This window comes from Gopherus evgoodei, chromosome 3, assembly GCF_007399415.2.
Source record: "Gopherus evgoodei ecotype Sinaloan lineage chromosome 3, rGopEvg1_v1.p, whole genome shotgun sequence".
NCBI classification, from domain to species: Eukaryota; Metazoa; Chordata; order Testudines; family Testudinidae; genus Gopherus; species Gopherus evgoodei.
The window spans coordinates 22,787,048-22,806,816 of NC_044324.1; the positions used below are offsets into that span (position 1 = coordinate 22,787,048).

The following is a 19,769-nucleotide window of genomic DNA, read 5'->3' on the forward strand; positions in this document are numbered from 1 at the left end:
AAACTTGCTATTGCCTTTTTAAGACAGATAGTCTCTTCTCTGAGAGACGACAGGCTAATTATAGTGCTTCTGCCAGAGGGAACTCACACATGCAAACCATTATGTAAAATATCATTTTTTTCTTTAAGAATGCTCAAGATCATTAGACATGGTTTTTTCAATGCTAGAAAATCAAGCCAAAAATGAAAATAAACAGTTTCAAGTATTTGCAACATAATTCCCTCATGCATTTATGGAAATATAGTAAAAAGTGCCCTAAAAATGTGGTTTGACATTTCATGCTGTTCTGTTTTGCTATTTTTCCAGTTCTCAACATTTGCCCTCTTGTCCTGTATCATTTCAGTTTCACTGTAGTTTGGAGCTGAGGATGGTGGTAGCCATGCACATTCACTCCACAACATTTCAGCCTTGATTCAGCTAATGAGGGACAGGAAACAGCACAAGAAATTGTAAATTAAACTACCTCTTTATAAATTAAATGTAGTATGGCATGAATGTAAATGTGAGGCATACAAAATGACAAACTCTTCACTAAGATAATTAGGTGTACAGCACTGCTTTCCCTAACCATGTACTATGCTAATTTAAGGCTAAAGCGATTATCTAGTTCATTTAACAGTTAAGCATGTAACCTCTTATAAAGTCTGCAATAACTTATGGGAGATCTATTACTTATACTGCTATTTATATGAACTTCTTGTTGCTACAAGGAAAAAGTCTTTTGGTTCCCTACATCCTGAAGCCAAAGAAAAATATTTTAGTAGGGATATCATAACCTAGTCCCAGATTTGGACCTTAGCGTCCAAAATATGGGGGTTAGCATGAAAACCTCCAAGCTTAGTTACCAGCTTGGACCTGGTAAAGCTGCCAACACCCAAAAAATTAGAGTGTTTTGGGGCACTCTGGTCCCCCTAAAAACCTTCCCTGGGGACCCCAAGACCCAAATCCCTTGAGTCTCACAACAAAGGGAAATAAACCTTTTCCCTTCCCCCCCACCCCCAGGTGTTCCTGGAGAGATGCACAGAAGCAAGCTCCGAGAATCTAAACAGAGGGATTCCACCCTCCCCATTTCCAGCCTTGGAAAACAGAAGTACCGAGAGCTAATCTCTCTTCCCCCCTCAACCAGAGGGAATGCAAAGTCAGGCTAGTAAATCTAACACGCACAGATTTCCCCCTGACTTCTTCCTCCCACCAATTCCCTGGTGAGCACAGACTCAATTCCCTGGAGTTCCCCACTAAATAAAAACTCCAACAGGTCTTAAAAAGAAAGCTTTATATAAAAAGAAAGAAAAATACATAAAAATGGTCTCTCTGAATTAAGGTGACAAATATAGGGTCAATTGCTTAAAGGAAATATGAATAAACAGCCTTATTCAAAAAGAATACAATTCAGAACACTCCAGCAACTACACACATGTAAAATACAAAAAAAAACATATAAATCACTATCTGATCTTTTGTACTTACAACTGGGAAACAGAAGATTAGAAAGCAAGAGACAGAAATCCTCCCATAGCCAAGAGAGAGACAGGCAGAAGACCAAGAACAAAGGACTCACACACAAACTTCCCTCCACCCAGATTTGAAAAAGTCTTGTTTCCTGATTGGTCCTCTGGTCAGGTGTTTCAGATTACTTCTTTCCAGGTGAAAGAGACGTTAACCCTTAGCTATCTGTTTATGACAAGGGAATATAAAAATCTTAGTATGAAGAAATGGGACGATCCCTTTACTCTATAAGCTCATCAGGATATAAGTATGCAGATTGCTGTTTTTCCTGGTTTTATACATTGTGCTTTATCTTTCTTCATACTATATCATTGTCCTTGCCTATTTAGCGCTGGTGTTCAGGCCATATGGATAACACTGCTACTAGCAAGCAAGCCTCCAGCCATTATTGCCAAAACATTATTCATCAAACTATATGAACGGCATGCCAGCCACTCAGACACTTTTGGGGAGAGAAGCCATTCCAAAAGGAAATAACATTGTCCTTTCCAAATTTGCTTCAGTCCAGTAGAGTGGGTTTAATACACCGTTATGCTCTATAGCATTTGTTAGTTTAATATGAAAGAGGAAAACATTCATCAGCAAGTTTGATTTACTGTGATGATATTAGATCTAAAATGGACTCAGTTTTGTCTTAATGAGGAGGAAAACAAAAATACCCACCCCCCCGCTATCTAACCTTTCTCTATCCAAACAAATAGTTCCTTCCAACTTTTATTTGACTTATAAAACAAAGGAGTATTCAAGCTTGCAGGTAAGATGCAGCATGGTCTAGTGGATTAAGAAAACAACTGGGTCATGAATTCCTCAGGTCTAACCCTGACTCTTCCACAGCCCACTTTCATCCTTTGCAACATGGAGATAATACCTGTTATCACTTCACAAAGGTGGTGTGAGAATGTATAGCTCTTAACAAACACAAAGTTCAAAGTACGTCCCTGCCTTTTATTTAAGCAAATTGCTTCCTGGAATTTCCACTCTGTGACAATGGCCCCATTCCACAGAGCACCTATCTGTCCTCGTCTTTATCCTCCTCTCAGAGTACCCACCAGTTTCGGCCATTTAGTTTGGTCTTGTGTTGGTGCGTTCAGGATTCTGAGTATCATGTTGATTGATTTGCTTCTCTCTTTATTGATCCATGTAATGTTTCTCTAGGTCGCCCTCTTTTCACTTTCCAGGTGGTGTCTATATTATCACCTGCCGTAAAAGTCATGTTGGTGGTATCCTTAAATCTTGTCCTAGATACTTATCACATTCGATGCTTTAGATTGCTTTGCTCTGCTCAGAATTTCTGATGGTGCAAGAAACGGTTTCCAATGGATTCTGAAGATGTTCTGCAGGCATTCTGCATGTACTTACTTGTTTTTCCGGTTTGGGTCTTAAGTGTAATTTTTGCTGTAAACATAACATACATGTAAGACTATTTCCATGCCAAAACATTAATATAGGATGGACAGGTATTAAAGACTATTTGGCTGAGTAACTGATTATTGTTATTTTCATGTCACAACTATAACACACTGAATATTTTGGTATGTAAGTTATTTGTATAAATTTGTATTTGGAGCCTAAATGTACAAATAGCTCAACTTGAAAACCAAAAATGGCAAAGCTCATAAAATCAGTTTAACATGTTTCAGCAAACTATATATTTTTTATTACTGGTGCCTAGACATATGACATTTGGCATTCCATAAATCCCTAACATAGATGTTTTTACAAGTTGTATTTTATTAAATAGGCAAAATGTACCTTTCCATATATCCTACATGCTGGACAATTCCACAAGGAATGCCTACATAGCTTGTCTTTAGAGAACAGCCACACATAAAAGACAAAAGATACTTGACCAAGGCAGGAGGCAAAAAGAGGTTAAATCAGTTAGAAACAGGTTTTTCCTTGGTTTTAATTCATATGTGATGACATAAAACCCAGAAAAAATAGCTCTGAGTCGAAAATTATTTAAATTTGCCAGCTCCAACCTTTTCTGGAAGTTTGCCAAGCTTAATTTGGATTTGGGCACAAAGTTTGCACAGCTCTAACTTTAAGCTGCTGCAGCCTAAAAAGTGGACTAGGTAACAGACACAAAAATATTCCACATAATTCAACACAACTGACAGTCTGTTCTCAAAGTACCCAGCATGGACTCAGAACGTTTTAGTTGTTTCATTCCAGAAGAGGGTGATACTGTGTCTCTATTAGTAAGGGTATCCATGACAGAAATGCCTTACCTACCAATGTAGTGTTGCACAAGGATAATGCTCACAAGGGGGAATAGGACTTGTTTTCTAGGAGGGAACATTTTCAGAGATGTGCTTTTTATTTTTATTTGAAAATCTCCAAATTCAACAGTTTTTCAGCCTCTATAAACTTTCAGATGGAAAGATCCAGTATTTGGAATAAATAATGTCTAAGCTTCACCTTCATTACTGGGCATTTTCTGTCAGAAGAGTGCTATATCCAGACTACTAAAATACACAGAACGGTTTTATAATAAAGATATCTCACTATACCATTCAAAATGTGTAGGTAATGAGCTTAGCACTTAACAGAACCATAGAAGGACTTAGGGGAAGGGAAAGAAATAAAGAAAGAAAAAGAAAGAATTCTGACAAATGTGTTGGTTGGAAATGCCAATAGCTTCCTTAGAGTCTTGTTTGAAATTCAAGATTGTTTTTCTTTAATACGTAATTGTACTTGGTGAAAAATCATAATACTGAAACATAAGTACATTTATCTTTTCACTATTTTCCTGACTTCTTCCAAAATTAAGCTAGTTATTAAAACACAAATGTAAATAAAAATGTTCTGCATTAAAACTTACCTCTTCTTTTTCCTCTAAATCATTATTTGCTCACACACATTCTCATAGCAATAGACTTTGATGTCACAAACCAAGTGCTATGACTTCATTTGATGCATACAGTAGCAAAATACAAAATGAGTTACGCGAAAATGTTATTGAGCCTATAAAATATCTCTCTATAGGCAAATAGAAGTTTTGGATAATGTCTTAATTATGATGAGCATAAGGCAAGGAAACAGATCACACTAAAGCAGGGATCGGCAACCTTTGGCCCTGCGGCCACCAGGATAAGCCCCCCTGGTGGACTGGGACAGATTGTTTCCTTGCCACATCTGCAGGTTCGGCCAATCATGGCTCTCACTGGCCATGGTTCACTGTCCCAAGCCAAGAGGGGTAATTGGGGGTGGCGGCTCGCACATCCCTTGGCCCATGCCGCTTCCTGCAGATCTTATTGGCCTGGGATCAGCCGAACCTGCGGACGCAGAAAGTAAACAAACTGGCCCGGCCAGCCAGGGCACTTACCCTGGTGAACCGCATGCTTTTCATTAAAGGATCTCAAAGCAAATTTTAAACATCAATCCTTCCAATGTCCTTTGAAGAAGATAAATAATATTCCCATCATACAGACAGATGAAAAAGGGATGTAACCTGGACAAGGTCATATGACAAGCCAGTAGTAGTGGAGAAACCAGAAGTTCTGACTGATGGACCCATCTTAACCACTAGAAAAAATTGCAGCAAGCAATACGACATGGCAATGGGGAAACTGAATGAAATTAATTCAGACCTACTGTGGTATTAAACGCACAGCTGAAGGTCTAATGTTCTCAAAGTCACTGTTTGTGAATTAGTGAGACACAACCTTCACAATGAGAGTGCTTTATGGCAATTATTAAATGTTATTTGGATGGTTCTAGGGCAGGGGTGGGAAAACTTCTTGGCCTGAGGCCCACATCTGCGTATGGAAATTGTATGGTGGGCCATGAATGCTCATGAAATTGGAGGGTTGGGATGCAGGCTCTGGCTGGGGATACGGGCTTTGGGGTGCAGGAGGGTGCTCCAGGCTGGGACTGAGGGGTTAGGAAGGCAGGAAGGAGGATCAGGGCTAGGGCAGGGGGTTGGGTTGCAGGAGAAGGTCAGGAGTTTCAGGCTATTGAAATGCTAAGAGAGAGATAATGATCTGATGAACGGAATGCTAATAGCTCCATCTCTAGCCAGAGGTAGTTGAGAAGGAACTAGGGGGGGAAGGTTCACCCCTGTGTGCTGGTTAGCCTCATGGCAGAGCATGAAGGGGGACTGTCATGGTATAATTCCCCACTTTGAACCTTAGCGTCCAAAAGATAGGGTACCAGCATGAATTCCTCTAAGCTCAGTTACCAGTTTAGTACTTGTAGCGCTGCCACCAACGAGGAATTCCAGTGCCTGGTACACTCTGGTCCCCCCACAACCTTGCCGGGGACCCCCAAGACCCAGTCCCTCTGGATCTTAACACAAGGAAAGTAAACCCTTTCCCTCACTGTTGCCTCTCTCAGGCTTCCCCTCCCTGGGTTACCCTGGAAGATCACTGTGATTCAAACTCCTTGAAACTTAAAACAGAGAGGAAAATTCACCTTCCCCCCTCCTTCTCTCTCCCCCTCCCAGACTCTCCTTGAGAGAGAAAGTAATCTTAACACAGAGAGAAATTAACCTCTCTCTCCCCCTTCCCTCCTTTCTCCCCACCAATTCCCTGGTGAATCCAGACCCAGTCCCCTGGGGTCTCACCAGAATAAAAAAAATAATCAGGTTCTTAAACAAGAAAAGCTTTTAATTAAAGAAAGAAAAAATAGTAAAAATTATCTTTGTAAATTTAAGATGGAATATGTTACAGGGTCTTTCAGCTATAGACACTGGAAATACCCTCCCAGCCTAAGTATACAAGTACAAAGTAAAATCCTTCCAGCCAAATACACATTTGCAAATAAAGAAAACAAACATAAGCCTAACTCGCTTTATCTACCTAGTACTTCCTATTCTGGATCTATAAGAACCTGTATCAGGGAGATTGGAGAGAAACCTGGTTGCACGTCTGGTCCCTCTGAGCCCCAGAGTGAACAACCACCAAAAACTAACAGCACACACACAAACTTCCCTCCCTCAAGATTTGAAAGTATCCTGTCCCCTGATTGGTCCTCTGGTCAGGTGACAGCCTGGCTCACTGATCTTGTTAACCCTTTGCAGGCAAAAGAGATATGAAGTACTTCTGTTCCATTAACTCTTAACTATTCGTTTATGACAGGGACAGCACATATGTGGGCAGAGCAGACATTGCTACCAAAGATCTCCGATCAGCTGCGCAGGGATGCAAGCGCACTTACAATGGAGCATCCAAAAGGACACTACTCAAAGAAGTTGTCAAAGGTTTTGCATTTAAAATTGTGCCAACTCCTCATGTTTTAGAGCTTTACTGATTTTAATGCCAAGTAAGGCTGTTTTAATAAGTAAAATATCAATCTGCTCTAGACACTAATGGAAGTGAACATCATACAACTCCCTCAGACTCACTTTACTATTTCAATATGGCAAAGAGATGTTAGCTAATATTGTAAAAATAGGCCTATCTGTAAAACAGGATAATAATTCTTGCCATTACCTTCCACATTTGGAATAACTGGTTAATGTTCGAAGCGACAAAGTGCTACACACATCAACATGCTAAGTATTATTATTACTTGGAGGGTTCTCACCAAAAGTCTGTGCAGTCGTGTATTTTAAAGATAAATTTCAGCATGTAGATGGAATTCCAAGTACAGCGTTAACATGGAAGAAGGCATAAAGATGAGAGTGGGAGACGAGTGAGCTCTAAGATCATTTAAAGTAATAACGTACCCATACAGCTTCATTTGTTTTCAGAAAAAGGTGGCAGATGATGGTCTGGCCTCAGTTATTCACACCTTCATCACTTCTCAGCTGGACTACAGTAGGGTGATATAACTGGCATGAAGCCCTCAGCTCTTATCCAACTAGTGCAGAACGCTGCTGCATGTCTCCTTAGCAACATGGGCTACAATGAACAAATCAGGTCGGTCCCTCACTTCCTACTCTGGCTTCCCAAAGGATTTTGAATCAAGTTCAGGGATTCAGTCCTTATCTTCAAGGTATTCCAAGGGTAGGACCCAAGATAAGCAGAAGATCACAAAAGCTCTGAGACGAAGACTGTGGTTGAAAACTACACTCCTCTGACACAGTGGAACTCTCCACAATAAGAGTAAAACTCATCTGTGAAGGGGACAGAGTTTCCTTTGTGGCCAGTATGAGACTATGGAATGGTATCTCCCAGGAACCTAAGGTCCATCACAAACTTCATCACTCTCCACTCCAAGTGCAAAGGAGTATTTCTTTGACCTTGCCTTCTCTAACAGAAATACATTACAAACTACATATTTATATATATATAAAAAAATCCTACCAAAACAAACCACTCCACTGCACACTCTTCTATCCTGGGGAGAGGAAGGAGAAAACACGATATGACAAATGTGTAGTCGTGTTGCTCAATGCACTAACGGAAGGCGCTCAGATACCATGGGGAGAAGCACAGCATAAGAACCTACATAGAACAGAAAAGAATCCTTCTTGTCACAGAAAAGCATTTCCTTTCCATGCAGGCTTCAATGTAGTATCATATTGTAACACAACTCAGTTAAACATTAAGGTACCTGACTGTCAGAAGCTCAGTGGTTTGAGCATTGGCCTGCTAAACCCAAGGTTGTGAGTTCAATCCTTGAGAGGGCCACTTAGGGAACTGGGGCAAAAATCTGTCTGTGGATTGGTCTTGCTTTGAGCAGGGGGTTGGACTAAATGACCTCCTGAGGTCCCTTCCAAGCCAGATATTCTATGATTCTATAACTCCATATGAACATAAGGGGAGCTGCAGGTGCTCAGCAGCTCTGAAAATCCCAGTCTTGGAGGCTGATTTTCAAAGGATTCAAAGAGAATTAGGTGTCCAAACCCCATAGGCTCCTGTAGCAGGATGGTCATCTGCTCCTACTCTGAAGGGCTTGAAATCAGCCCTGGGAGAGGACTGCTGCTAGGAAAGCAGCAAGCCTAGGCTGATTGGGGAAAGCAACCTCAGCTGGGGGCCACGCCCCAATCAGGCCAAAGTTGGCTCAATCTGGGCCTAGCAGGCCCTTATAAGAGGGCAGGGGGCCAGAAGCACAGACAGTCTCTCTCTGAAGGCAGGGGTCTGGCTGCTGGGAAGCTCAGGGTGCCTAGAGTGAGGCAGGGCTGGGGAAAGGCCAGAGGGGCTCGGGAGCTCCAGGCTGGCAACTCCCCAGGCTGCAGGGCCTTGTCCAAGGCCCTATAGAGGCACTAGGTTGCAGAGCGAGGCAGCAGGTCCAGACCCAACCTTGCCTATGAGGAGTGGCTGACACTGCAGTCTGCCCCAGGGCACAGGGGCTAGTTGGTGACTGGCAGTAACATATGACTGCGGCAAAGTGGGGATAGTGGGTGGGGGTTCCCTGGGGAGGGGAGACCCTGAGACTGAGTGGTGTACTGCTGGGGGCAGCACCCCAGATAACAGGGCACCAGAGTCCGGGGAGGGACACGGGGGCCAAGCGGCAGTGGGATACCGGCCTGCAGAGGGGCTCCAAGGCTGGCAGAGCTAATTCCCAGAAGAGACCAGCAGGAGGTGCCGCTGGGTGAGTCTATGCACCGTTACAGCTCCTTTGAAAAATCTCAGCCCAAATAACTGGAAAAAGAATTTCCTACTTGAATGGCTTATTTAATTTGGAAAATAACTGCAGTCAAAATGTGTACACTATTTGCCAAGGCAGTCAATTATCATTCTGTCCACATGTGAACTTTTTCTTTATTGGTGGAGTGGGATAAGAGGCAAACCAGGTATCCATGCGATGCTGGTAAGGCTGTGTTTATGTGCTGATAAGGTCCTGCTCCACTAAAGAGGAGAAAAGGCCTTCAATTCCTGAAAACCTAACTATTTTCTCTGACGCAAACCCTTAGAAAAGCAATGAAACATTAAACTCTGCCTCCCGTCCTTGTGTATCAGAATGGCCCGACTGCTATTTTGAGCCAAATTGCCTACAGGGACGCAGACATAATATTGAATTTAATATCTGGAACTGTTCTAATTTGTTTTTTGTTTATGAATCAAACTGATGAAAACAAGCAGGTGGAAAGATTTAAAAACACATACACTCGTGTCCGTCACTTGACTAAATAACCATTTCATGCCTGGAATACTTTGTTCAGTTAGATCACGATCAAAAATAATATAGCAGAAATAGAAGGTGTTAAGGAAAGGAAGAGAGGCCTTGGGTGACTTCCCTGTGGAGAGAGAAAAGATCAGGACTGTTTAGTGTGGAGAAGAAATGAATAATAGGGAGAAAAAGGACAGTCAATGAAATTGAAGGGCAACACATTTAAACTGGTAAAAGGAAACTTTTTAATTTAATCCATAATTAGCCTGGGGAACTCATTGCTACTGGAGATTATTGAGGCCAAAAGCTTAACAAGATTAAAAAATATTAGCCATTTATATGGCTAACGAGACTATCTTCAGTTTCATTAGACAGGCTACTCTTTTTTTTCTTGAAGGACTTAATTGACAAATATTTGGCCATGGCAACTAATTTGCTGGATTTTGTTTCATCGTTTCTTCTCCCTCCTCACTTTCCTCTGGTCAAAGAGTGACCTTGCTCATCATGCTCCATTCACTATTCTAATTATTTATTATCTCTGAATTCTCAAAAGTGCATGAGACTCTTCAAAGAAACAAGTTATCTGCTTCCTATCCCAAATAACTCAGTGTGTAAAGTCAGATGTGACTGAACCACCAAGGGACATAAACAGCCAAAAATGAGGGGGAAGGGAGAAGAAAGACCAGGTAATAATAATAAGACCATACAATTAGTAGATGACAACCTGCAACTGAATCAAATATGGGAACATCCTATTATTTTGTTGCCCCATAGCCCTCCACCCTCACTTAGTTTATTTCACCCACCCATCATGTCTTGCCTGCAAGGTCTTTGAGGAGGCCGAAACAGCAGCCAAGTGGACTTTGATCGACGACAAGGACAACCCCGGAACTTGACATGCAGAAGATAGTCGAGGATAGCCCGCAGCAATGTCTGCTCAGCCCGGACACCACAGTCCAAGGCCCAGCCCATGAATGTCTTCCACTTGGCCAGATAGATTGCTCTGGTGGAGGGCTTTCTGCTTCCCAAAAAGAATTGTTGGACCCGGGCCAAGCATTCCCGTTCTTCCATATTTAACCATGCAGAAGCCATGCTGTCAAGTGCAGTGCCACCAGATTGGGATGCAGAAGACTGCTGTGGTTTTTGGACAGCAGGTCCAGCCAGACAGGGTAGCTACCAAAAATTCCATCAGCATGCCGAACCAGTGCTGCTGAGGCCACACAGGAGCTATCAGGATTACATTTGCCTTGTCTTATTTGGTCTTCATAAGGACTTGTGGATTAGTGGCAATGGTGGGAAGATGTATATCAGAGCCCCCAATCACCGGTGCAGAAGGCGTCTGACAGGGAGCCTCTGTCTAATTCCCAGAACTAGCAGAACATGTGGCATTTCCTCGCTGGACGGGATGTGAACAGGTCCACCTGTGAAGTCCTTCACCTCCAGAAGATCACACTGACCACCTCTGGGTGGAGCGACCACTCGTAGCAAGACAAGAAGGTCCTGATGAGGCAATCTGCTACCACGTTCTTGGCCCCGGGCAGATTCGTGGCAACCAGATGGACGGCATGCCACACAGAAACTCCAAAGGTGGAGAGCTTCTTGGCAAAGGGCCAATGACCTGACCCCGCTCTGTCTGTTGATGTAATACATCACTACGGCATTGTCTTTCAGGACCTGCACCGCTCTACTCTTCATGTGAGGCAGGAAAGCCTAGCAGGCCAGGTGAACCGCTTGAGCTCCCTGATGTTTATATGGAGGGACAGATTGTAACACGACCAGCGGCCTTGCATGCTGAGCTTGATCAGGTGGGCTCCCCAGCTCTGGTCTGAGGCATCAGAAACCAGGATCAGCAACGGGGCCGTGGCTGCAAAGGGAACTCCCTCCAACACCAATTTGGGGCTCAGCCAGCAATCCAGGGATGACTGGATGTGAACCAGCACCCTGATATCTAGTCTAGATTGTATCTGTTGGGGATGTAGACTGACACCAACCACACTTGCAGTGGCTGGACATGATGCCAGGCATGCTGGACCACGTACATTCATGTGACCATGTGGCCTAACAACTGCAAACAGATGTGAGCAGTGGTGAGTGGATAGTTTTTCACATGGGAGATCAGGTCCGACATGGCCTGGAAACGCGTCTCCGAAAGGAAGGCTCTGGCTCATGTGGAGTTGGGAACCGCCCCAATGAACTCTATTTGTTGCACCGGCCTTAAGGTTGATTTCTTTTCATTTATCAACAGGCTCAGGTCACGGCAGGAGGAATGAACCAGATTGAGGCTCCTTTGCACCTGATCCCAAGATCTGCCCTTGATGAGCCAAGCATCGAGATATGGTTAGACCTGAACCCCTCTACGCCTGAGGTAAGCAGCCACTTGTGCCATACAGTTTGTAAACTCCCTCGGGGCAGACAAAAGACCCAAGGGGAGTGCCATGAACTGGAAATGGTGACTGCCCACCACAAAATGGAGGAATTGTCTCTGATCTTGGAAGATGGAGATATGGGAATAAGTGTCCTTCAGATCGAGGGCATTGTACCAATTACCCGGATCCAGGGAGAGGATGATTGAGGTCAGGGAGACCATGCGGAACTTCAACTTTGAGAGATTTGTTGAGGCACCACAGGTCCAGAATGGGTTTTAGACTCCCTTTCCCTTTTGGGATAGGAAATAATGAGACTAGAACCCTTTTCCCCTCATGTCCCAGGGGACATCATTCACTGCCCCCAGCTGCATGAGGTTCTTGACCTCCTGAATAAGAAGTTGCTCGTGAGAAAGATCCCTGAAGAGGGACAGGGAAGGGGGGGATAGAGGGGAAGCAACTGAGAATTGCAGGGTGTAGCTCTGAGATACAATCTCTAGCACCCAGTATTCCAAGGTGACCTGTAACCAGTCTGAAAGGTAGGGATGGTTGAGGAAAGAATGAGGCGAATCTGGGGAATTGACTGGGATGTCACTCGAGTGCACCCTCAAAGCGAGCGCTTTGGGCCCCCATGAGGCTTTGGCGGGGCAGGTTGTGCAGGGGAGTGGGAGGAGGAAGGGCAGCGACAACTAAAACTTGTGTCTCCATCCCTTTATCTTGCATGCCACCATCAAGGCTGCCAAGGCTTGGCAGCAAGGGTGGCCAGAACTGCTTCCTCACCAACTGCGGCGTATGCAGAACCAACAAGCAAAGGGTGACCCAACTGTCCTTCAGTCCGTGCAGCCTCACATCAATATGTTCTGCAAAGAGACCATTCCCATCAAAGGGAAGATCCTGGATCGAGGCCTGCACCTCCTGGAACAGGCCAGTGGTCTGAAACCAGGAGCTGCGCCTCATGACCACCACCGTGACCACCCTAGCTGCTAAATTGGCCGCAACCTATGCCATCTGGAAGGAGGACTTAACAGCCGTCAGACCCACCTCCACCAGTGCCCCGAATTCCAGGGCCAAGTCCTGGTACAGTGAGTCCTTGAACTTACGGAGGGAGTTCCATAAGTTGAAGTTGTACCTCCCCAAGAAGGCATGGTGATTGGCCATCTGGAACTAAAGGCTGGCCGTCGAATAAATCTTTTTCTCCAAAAGGTCCAGCCTCATGGCCTTATTATCCTTGGGGGTCACACTGGTTTGCCATTGTCTGTACTTCTCATTGGCCAACAAGACAACCAGCAAGCTCAGAGGAAGGTGAGTATACAGATATTTGAACCCTTTGATCAGGATGAAATACTTTTTTCGGCCCTCTTGCTTGCAGGAGGAATGAAAGAAGGAGTTTGCCAAAGGGATTTTGCTGTTTTTAGGACCTCATTGTGTACTGGTAGCGGCTAAGAGCACATTGAACAGAGTGTTCGCCTGTTCAGCCATCTCCTCAACTTTCAAGCCCAAGTTTGAAGCCACCTTCCGAATCAGGGCCCCATGTTCTTTAAAATCATCCATCAGAATGGAGCGGGAGGGGCCCACCACCACCTCATCTGGGGATGAGGATGAAAACTGAGCCACCAGGGGAGGCCCCGAATGATCATTCCCCATGGGGAAAGAGGGTTTCGGGGTGGGCATTTGCTCCTCTATCCCTGCCTCTGAGTGTGCCAGGCGCACTGAGCTTGCTGCCACCGGAGCCATTGGTTGCTGCTCTGAGGCGGCGGCTGAGGAATGGACTGACTGAGGCATGGGCATCACAGACATGCCCCACACACTCCAGTAGGGCAATGTGCCAGCCACTGGCCTTACTGCCATGACAGCATTGCTGAGATTGACACAACCTCAGATGCCCATTTACCCTAGTGAAGGGTTGAATTCCCTTTCCGAACCGGAGGAAATACCTTCCAGTGACCATGGAGGGACCGTCAAAGCTGTGTTTCATGGCTAACCATTGCCACAGGAGACCGGTGCCTCGAGTAGGAGGATCAGTGCCGGGGGGATTGGTACCGTGACAGAGACTGCTCCTACCATGGGGATCTGTGCCGAGGAGACAGCCAGCGGAAGGATGATTGGTGCCGGTGGTACGGTGACCAGTACCTTCCTCTAGGAGACCTGTGTCGAGAATGCAGAGACCGTGAGCATGGTGCCAGCGATATAGGACGTCCCGCAGAGACCTGTGGTGTGGAGATGGGGATCACTGTGTTATCTCCGGAGACCAGCATCACTTGCCACCCTCTGGAGGGTCTTTACAGCTGGCTTGCCCTCACTGGGAGCCTTTTCTGTGACCTGTGGTACATGCGCTGCACTGGTAGAGGCCTCTGCTCTCTGGGCATCGGGAGAGCCTGGGAAGGCATCAGCATTGTCATCAGTCTGGGTCCCCTAGCGCTCTCTGGAGTGGGGGGGTGGATCTTTCAAGAGGCTAGGGGGCAGCATTCGGGGTGCGTTCTCCATGTAGCTCCAGTGTGGACTGGAGTCCTTTGCCCTTCTTGCTTGGTGCCAGGGAGTCACTCTTCTTCGACCTCTTCTTAGACACTGATGATGGAGAGCGGTGCTGTGCAGAGCCCGGTGCCGGGTCTGTGCTGTGCACTGAGGCTGTGGTGCTTGGGGCAGAGTCTGGCCAGGAAGCCTGAGATGCTGGGTGAAGGGCAGCCTCCATAAGGAAGGCCCTCAAATGGATGTCTTGCTTTTTCTGAGTTCTGGGATGAAAGTTCTTACAGATGCGACACTTCTTCACACCTGATTCCCCCAAGCATGTGAGGCAGCTACTATGGGGGTCACTAACAAGTATAGGTCTGTTACAGTCAGAGCAGGGCTTAAAACCCAGAGACTGGGGCATGCCTTGCGTGGGGCGAAGTCCCCGCTGGGGACTATACTAGCTAAACCGCTAGTCCTTGCAAGGCAAGGGAAAGGCGCTCTGACTAACCACCATGGGCGGTAAGAAGGAACTAAGAGGGTATAAGGCTGGTGGTGCCTATTATACCGATGAATGGGCATGGCACTCAAAAGGGTGCTACAGCCGACCCTATGGATACTGCTAAGACAAAAACCTCTGATGGCCGCACAAGTGGGCGCATGCACACCTAGAGTGGAACTGACATGAGCAAGCACTCGAAGAAAAACTTTAAAGGTTAAAACCATTTTTTAAACATGCTAAGTGTCTTTTCATAAATACAAATTCCATTAACAATTAAATGTATTACATTTCAGTATCTGAGAGATCCCAAGAGCTCTCTCTAGAGCTAAGCTGGGCAGCCAGGTAAATTCTCCCTTAGGCTTCTGTGAGTATATAGTGAACAGTTTCATATTTAGTGATTTTGTTTTTTTTTTTAAACAGACATACCAATTTCACAATAAGCTTAATCTGGCTAAAACAGCTCCCAAACTTTCCTCCCAAACCCAACCAGAGAGCAGTGTTACTATTGACAAGACTACCATCCAGACTGTTACCAGGCCTGCATATTACATGGCATCTTTGACTTCTCCCTCTCTCCTGCCCTGTCCAAATATTGCCAGACCTTCCCCTAAAAAAATTCTAAAATCCAGTCTTTTCTCTGTCCATACTGCTGAAACCCTAACCCAACATCTCCAGCATGAGCATCCCACCATCCACCTAATCCATTCCAAAAAATGAAGCTGTTGGGATTGTTTCCTTTGCCTGTCATTCTGGCCCTGTCACAATGTCTCCCCATCCTTTGAAACTCTCAGTGGTTTCCCTTTTCCCCAGCGCATCAAATCCAAGCTTCTTCCCCTCATTGATTATGGCCCTCCATGTCTCTGCTGCTCCCTACTTATCTACCCCTATATCTGAATATATTTCTCCCTGATCCCTTTCATTTCATTTGATCACTTTGCACCTTCCTCCATCTTATCCCTCACACTCTCAGATTAGTCCGTGAAGGCACTATTTGGCCCTCAAATCTTTCTTCAATACCCTCTTCTACCACTAGGAAACTGCCAGCTGTGAATGGGTAGGTATCAGGGCAGTGAAAATTCATATAATTTAACTATTTGGAATCATAAAGTTACACAAGCAGCTAGCCTGTGTCACTGTATGATCTTACCAACTATTCTCATTTTCCACTTGTCTTTTCTTTTCCTTTCCTCTTCATTACATCGTATATTAAATTATACCGTAAACTCTTCAAGGTAGGGATCTTCTCATTATGGGCTTGAGTCAAGGCCCACTGAAGAAAGGCTTTGGAAGAGGCCCTGTGTGTTGATACATTGCCTAGCTCAGCATTTCCCAAACTTGGGACGCTGCTTGTTTAGGGAAAGCCCTTGGCAGGCTGGGCCGGTTTGTTTACTTTCCACGTCCACAGGTCCGGCTGATCGCGGCTCTCATTGGCCGCAGTTCGCTGCTCCAGGTCAATGGGAGCTGCTGGAAGAGGCGGCCAGTACGTCCCTCGGCCCGCACCGCTTCCCACAGCTCCCATTGGCCTGGAGCAGCGAACTGCAGCCAGTGGGAGCCATGATCAGCTGGACCTGTGGACGGGGCTGCTAAACAAACCGTCCCGGCCAGCCAGGGACCTTCCGTACACAAGCGGCGTCCCAAGTTTGGGAAATTCTGTCCTAGCTTAATGGGGTTCTAGTCCTGACTGGGACCTTTGGATACTTTTACAATAGAAATTATAAAAATAAAATCAGAAATCTTCAGTTGTGCCCAGAATTCTGAAGCCATTTCCTGGTGCCCATTATTCACCTGGCAGACCACACTGCTATTCTTCTCTATATAAATCTATATTTGCATGCATGTTTCTCAAGTAAATACATACTGAGGCTTGTGTAAATTTGTATTTAGGCCTTTGTTTTTATAACAAATCATTTTTAACCCTGTTACATATGTATTTTAGTGCACTAATGGTATGCAGTTTTTAGCAGCTAAATAGTTTAAAATCCATTTTAAAATGCATATTATTTGTTCAGAAAAATATAATATGCATTCTATCCACAATTTTCCAAATATTTATGTATATGACAGACAAAAATCAATTTAAAAATTAGGCTTCTAGATTAAAAACCTTTTACCGCCTATTGTTATAAGTGGCCACCTAAAATAACTGCAGTTTAAAGTTAGAGGAAAAATATTTATCTTCCCTCCCCCCCAATTGCATACTTTGTCATTTGACAGAATTTTTTATACAGTAAAGTTCACTTTTTCCCCTGCACAGTGAGTTTCCTCTTTGTGCAAGTCTTTCATATGCAAAAGGGAAAAGAAACATTTCTGGAAAATAGGACTGCAAAACTGACAGAGGGACTCAGTGGCACGTTACTACATTTTTTTAAACCTGCTAGATTTCAAGGTGATGATGTCTCTTTAACAGGCACTCAGATGCCACAGTACAAGAACCTGAACACAACACGCCAATGATGGTGATTACACGCATTATTAGTATTGTCATTAAATATGAAAAGATATATACAATACCTTACATACTGGAGCCAGGTCTATGTCATCACAGTGATATAATATATATCATCCTATTCTTAGGTTAGAAAATAACAAACCCTTAGATACTGTTGTTTGGTCACTTCTTCATTTTATTGACTGTATCATAATACCTTCTAGTGTAAATGCACGAACTAGTACTTTCTGAAAAACTGTGGTTAATTACCTAAATCCCCTCCAGACTGATTAGTGACCTCCCTTGATTATCAATCCAGTTGTCAAACAAGTCAGCCTGTGGGGGAGGGATAGCTCAGTGGTTTGAGTATTGGCCTGCTAAACCCAGGGTTGAGAATTCAATCCTTGAGGGGGCCACTTAGGGATCTGTGGCAAAAATCACTACTTGGTCCTGCTAGTGAAGGCAGCGGGCTGGATTCAATGACCTTTCAAGGTCCCTTCCAGTTCTAGGAGATAGGTATATCCCCAATTATTAAAAATAATAATTATTAAAATAACTGCCCTAAAATGTTTTTTAAACCATTTCAAATGTGGAATATACCTTTGTAAATAGAATAACTTTGTCATACAACCCCTCTCCACAATACTGTACTTAAAAGACAAGAGTTCACATTACTGAATAAGGGGACGATAAATCTCTGAAAACAGAAGAAAGTAAGTTCCTGAACTATAACCCAAATGCTCTTATATACCATATAAAATGGAAAACACATTGTTCAAAAAAAATGTTTAAGAACAGTTATGGACTTTGTAGAGTGACAAAAGACTTGGCAGTACACTGAGAATGCTGCTGATTAAAGGTCTGGTCTACTGCTGCCCGGCAGCAATATATTCGGACCTACGCACCAGGGACTGCCTCAATTTTCTCTTAAGCATTCTCCTCTGGCAGTCCCAAGAGTGTCAGTCCCAGGTGCCAGAAGGAGCCACAACTAGCTCTTTTTTGCTGCAGGGGTTGCCCATAGCAAAGGGTGCAGTGGGACCACTGACAGATTTGGAAATATTCCTTCTATCTTCATCAGGGAGGAAAAAGTCAATCTGCCAAATTTAGGCCTAGAAAAATATCCACAGCTGAAGTGTTAATGCCTGAAAGTCAATGCTTAGATGAAAGAGAAGCAAAATGAACATAACAAGCAATTTGGATTTGAAGAATTCGTCATAAGAAGCTATCTGAAAAAATGACCTTGGAGCCATAAAAAACCTGTTTACCGAGTTTCACTCTGCTTACGTTTTGTTATGGATATTTTAACGGTAAGCTAAATTAAGAAATGAGCCTCAACAAGGGGTGGGCCATAAGATAACTTATCAGGCTGCAGTGAAGCAACAGGCACATCCACCCACTGAAAGCAACAGTTTGTTATGAAACTCCCTCAGAAAAACACTGGAGAGGCTTTCAACTGATCTGAGTTTTACACAATATTGATCTTTTCAGATACACAAATTCTTGATTTGAGCATTGTTTGACACTCACAATTGACTGCTGATCTTTGGAGCTGAAGCCACTTCACAGCATATTTTATGCTGTCTTCATAGAATCTGATTAGTTTGAGTGAGGCCCAGTGACTCACAATTTACTAAGCATTTGTATAATGTGATAGCCAGAAAAAGCATGACCTTTAAATGGCAGATCCACCAAAGATTAAGTTCACAGGCAATATAGCTTATTTTTATAACATTTTTATCTTAACTGTATACTGAGATCAAATGATGATGGATTGAGATTCCTGACAAAAGCCCTACCTACCTCAGGTGGTAGACAACACAGCTGCTATGACCAACTAGGGACTGGTCTACACTACAGGGGAAAATCGATCTCAGATACGCAACTTCAGCTACGTGAATAACATAGCTGAAGTCAAAGTATCTAAGATCGAATTACTCACCGTCCTCACGGTGTGGGATTGATGTCTGCAGCTCCCCATGTCGACTCCGCAACTCCGTTCGGGTTGGTGGGGTTCCGGAATCGATATAAGCGTTTTTTGGGATCGATATATCGCGTCTAGATGAGACGCGATATATCGATCCCTGAGCAATCAATTGCTACCCACCAATACGGCGGGTAGTGAAGACGTAGCCTAAGTTAATTAAACCATGCTAGACTAGCTTAATGTGTAGTCTCTGGCATGCTTGTCAGGAAAAAAGCAGAACAAAAAACTGTTCACACTGATCAAGAAAAATGCACTAGACCATGGTTTCGACCATAACCATATTGTGGACAGGGTCAGTCTTGCTAGGATTGTACGAGAAGGGTAGGAAGAGTAGAAAGCCATCCAATCCTCCCGATGAGTATACCAAAAGCAAATGAAGATTGAAATGAAAGACCATTATGGAGATTTAGGCCCATGCTATTTAATTCAAGACTTTCATCAAACAGTCCCAAAAGCTTAGCGATACCTGGACCAGGGTTCTGCTGCATTTTTGCAAACTTCTTAACTGGAACATAACACCCCAGCACCCCAAAATTCAAT

At 44.1% G+C, this 19,769-nt stretch overlaps 1 protein-coding gene across 13 annotated transcripts in view; it reads right to left on the minus strand.

The window, feature by feature from the left end:
* The window catches only part of SUPT3H (SPT3 homolog, SAGA and STAGA complex component), a 520,171-nt gene that overhangs the window by 70,712 nt on the left and 429,690 nt on the right, over positions 1-19,769 (minus strand). For 5 of the 13 annotated variants that reach the window (XM_030555252.1, XM_030555253.1, XM_030555254.1 and 2 more), the window contains one exon: positions 1,629-2,901. The exons of 4 other annotated variants lie outside the window; for them this stretch is intronic. In XM_030555252.1, the coding sequence (XP_030411112.1) occupies positions 2,770-2,901 (132 nt within the window). In that variant the 3' untranslated portion in view covers positions 1,629-2,769. Of the gene's footprint in view, positions 1-1,627; positions 2,902-19,769 lie in introns of those variants that run through there. 4 more of the 13 variants (XM_030555259.1, XM_030555263.1, XM_030555250.1 and 1 more) reach the window with 3 other exon arrangements.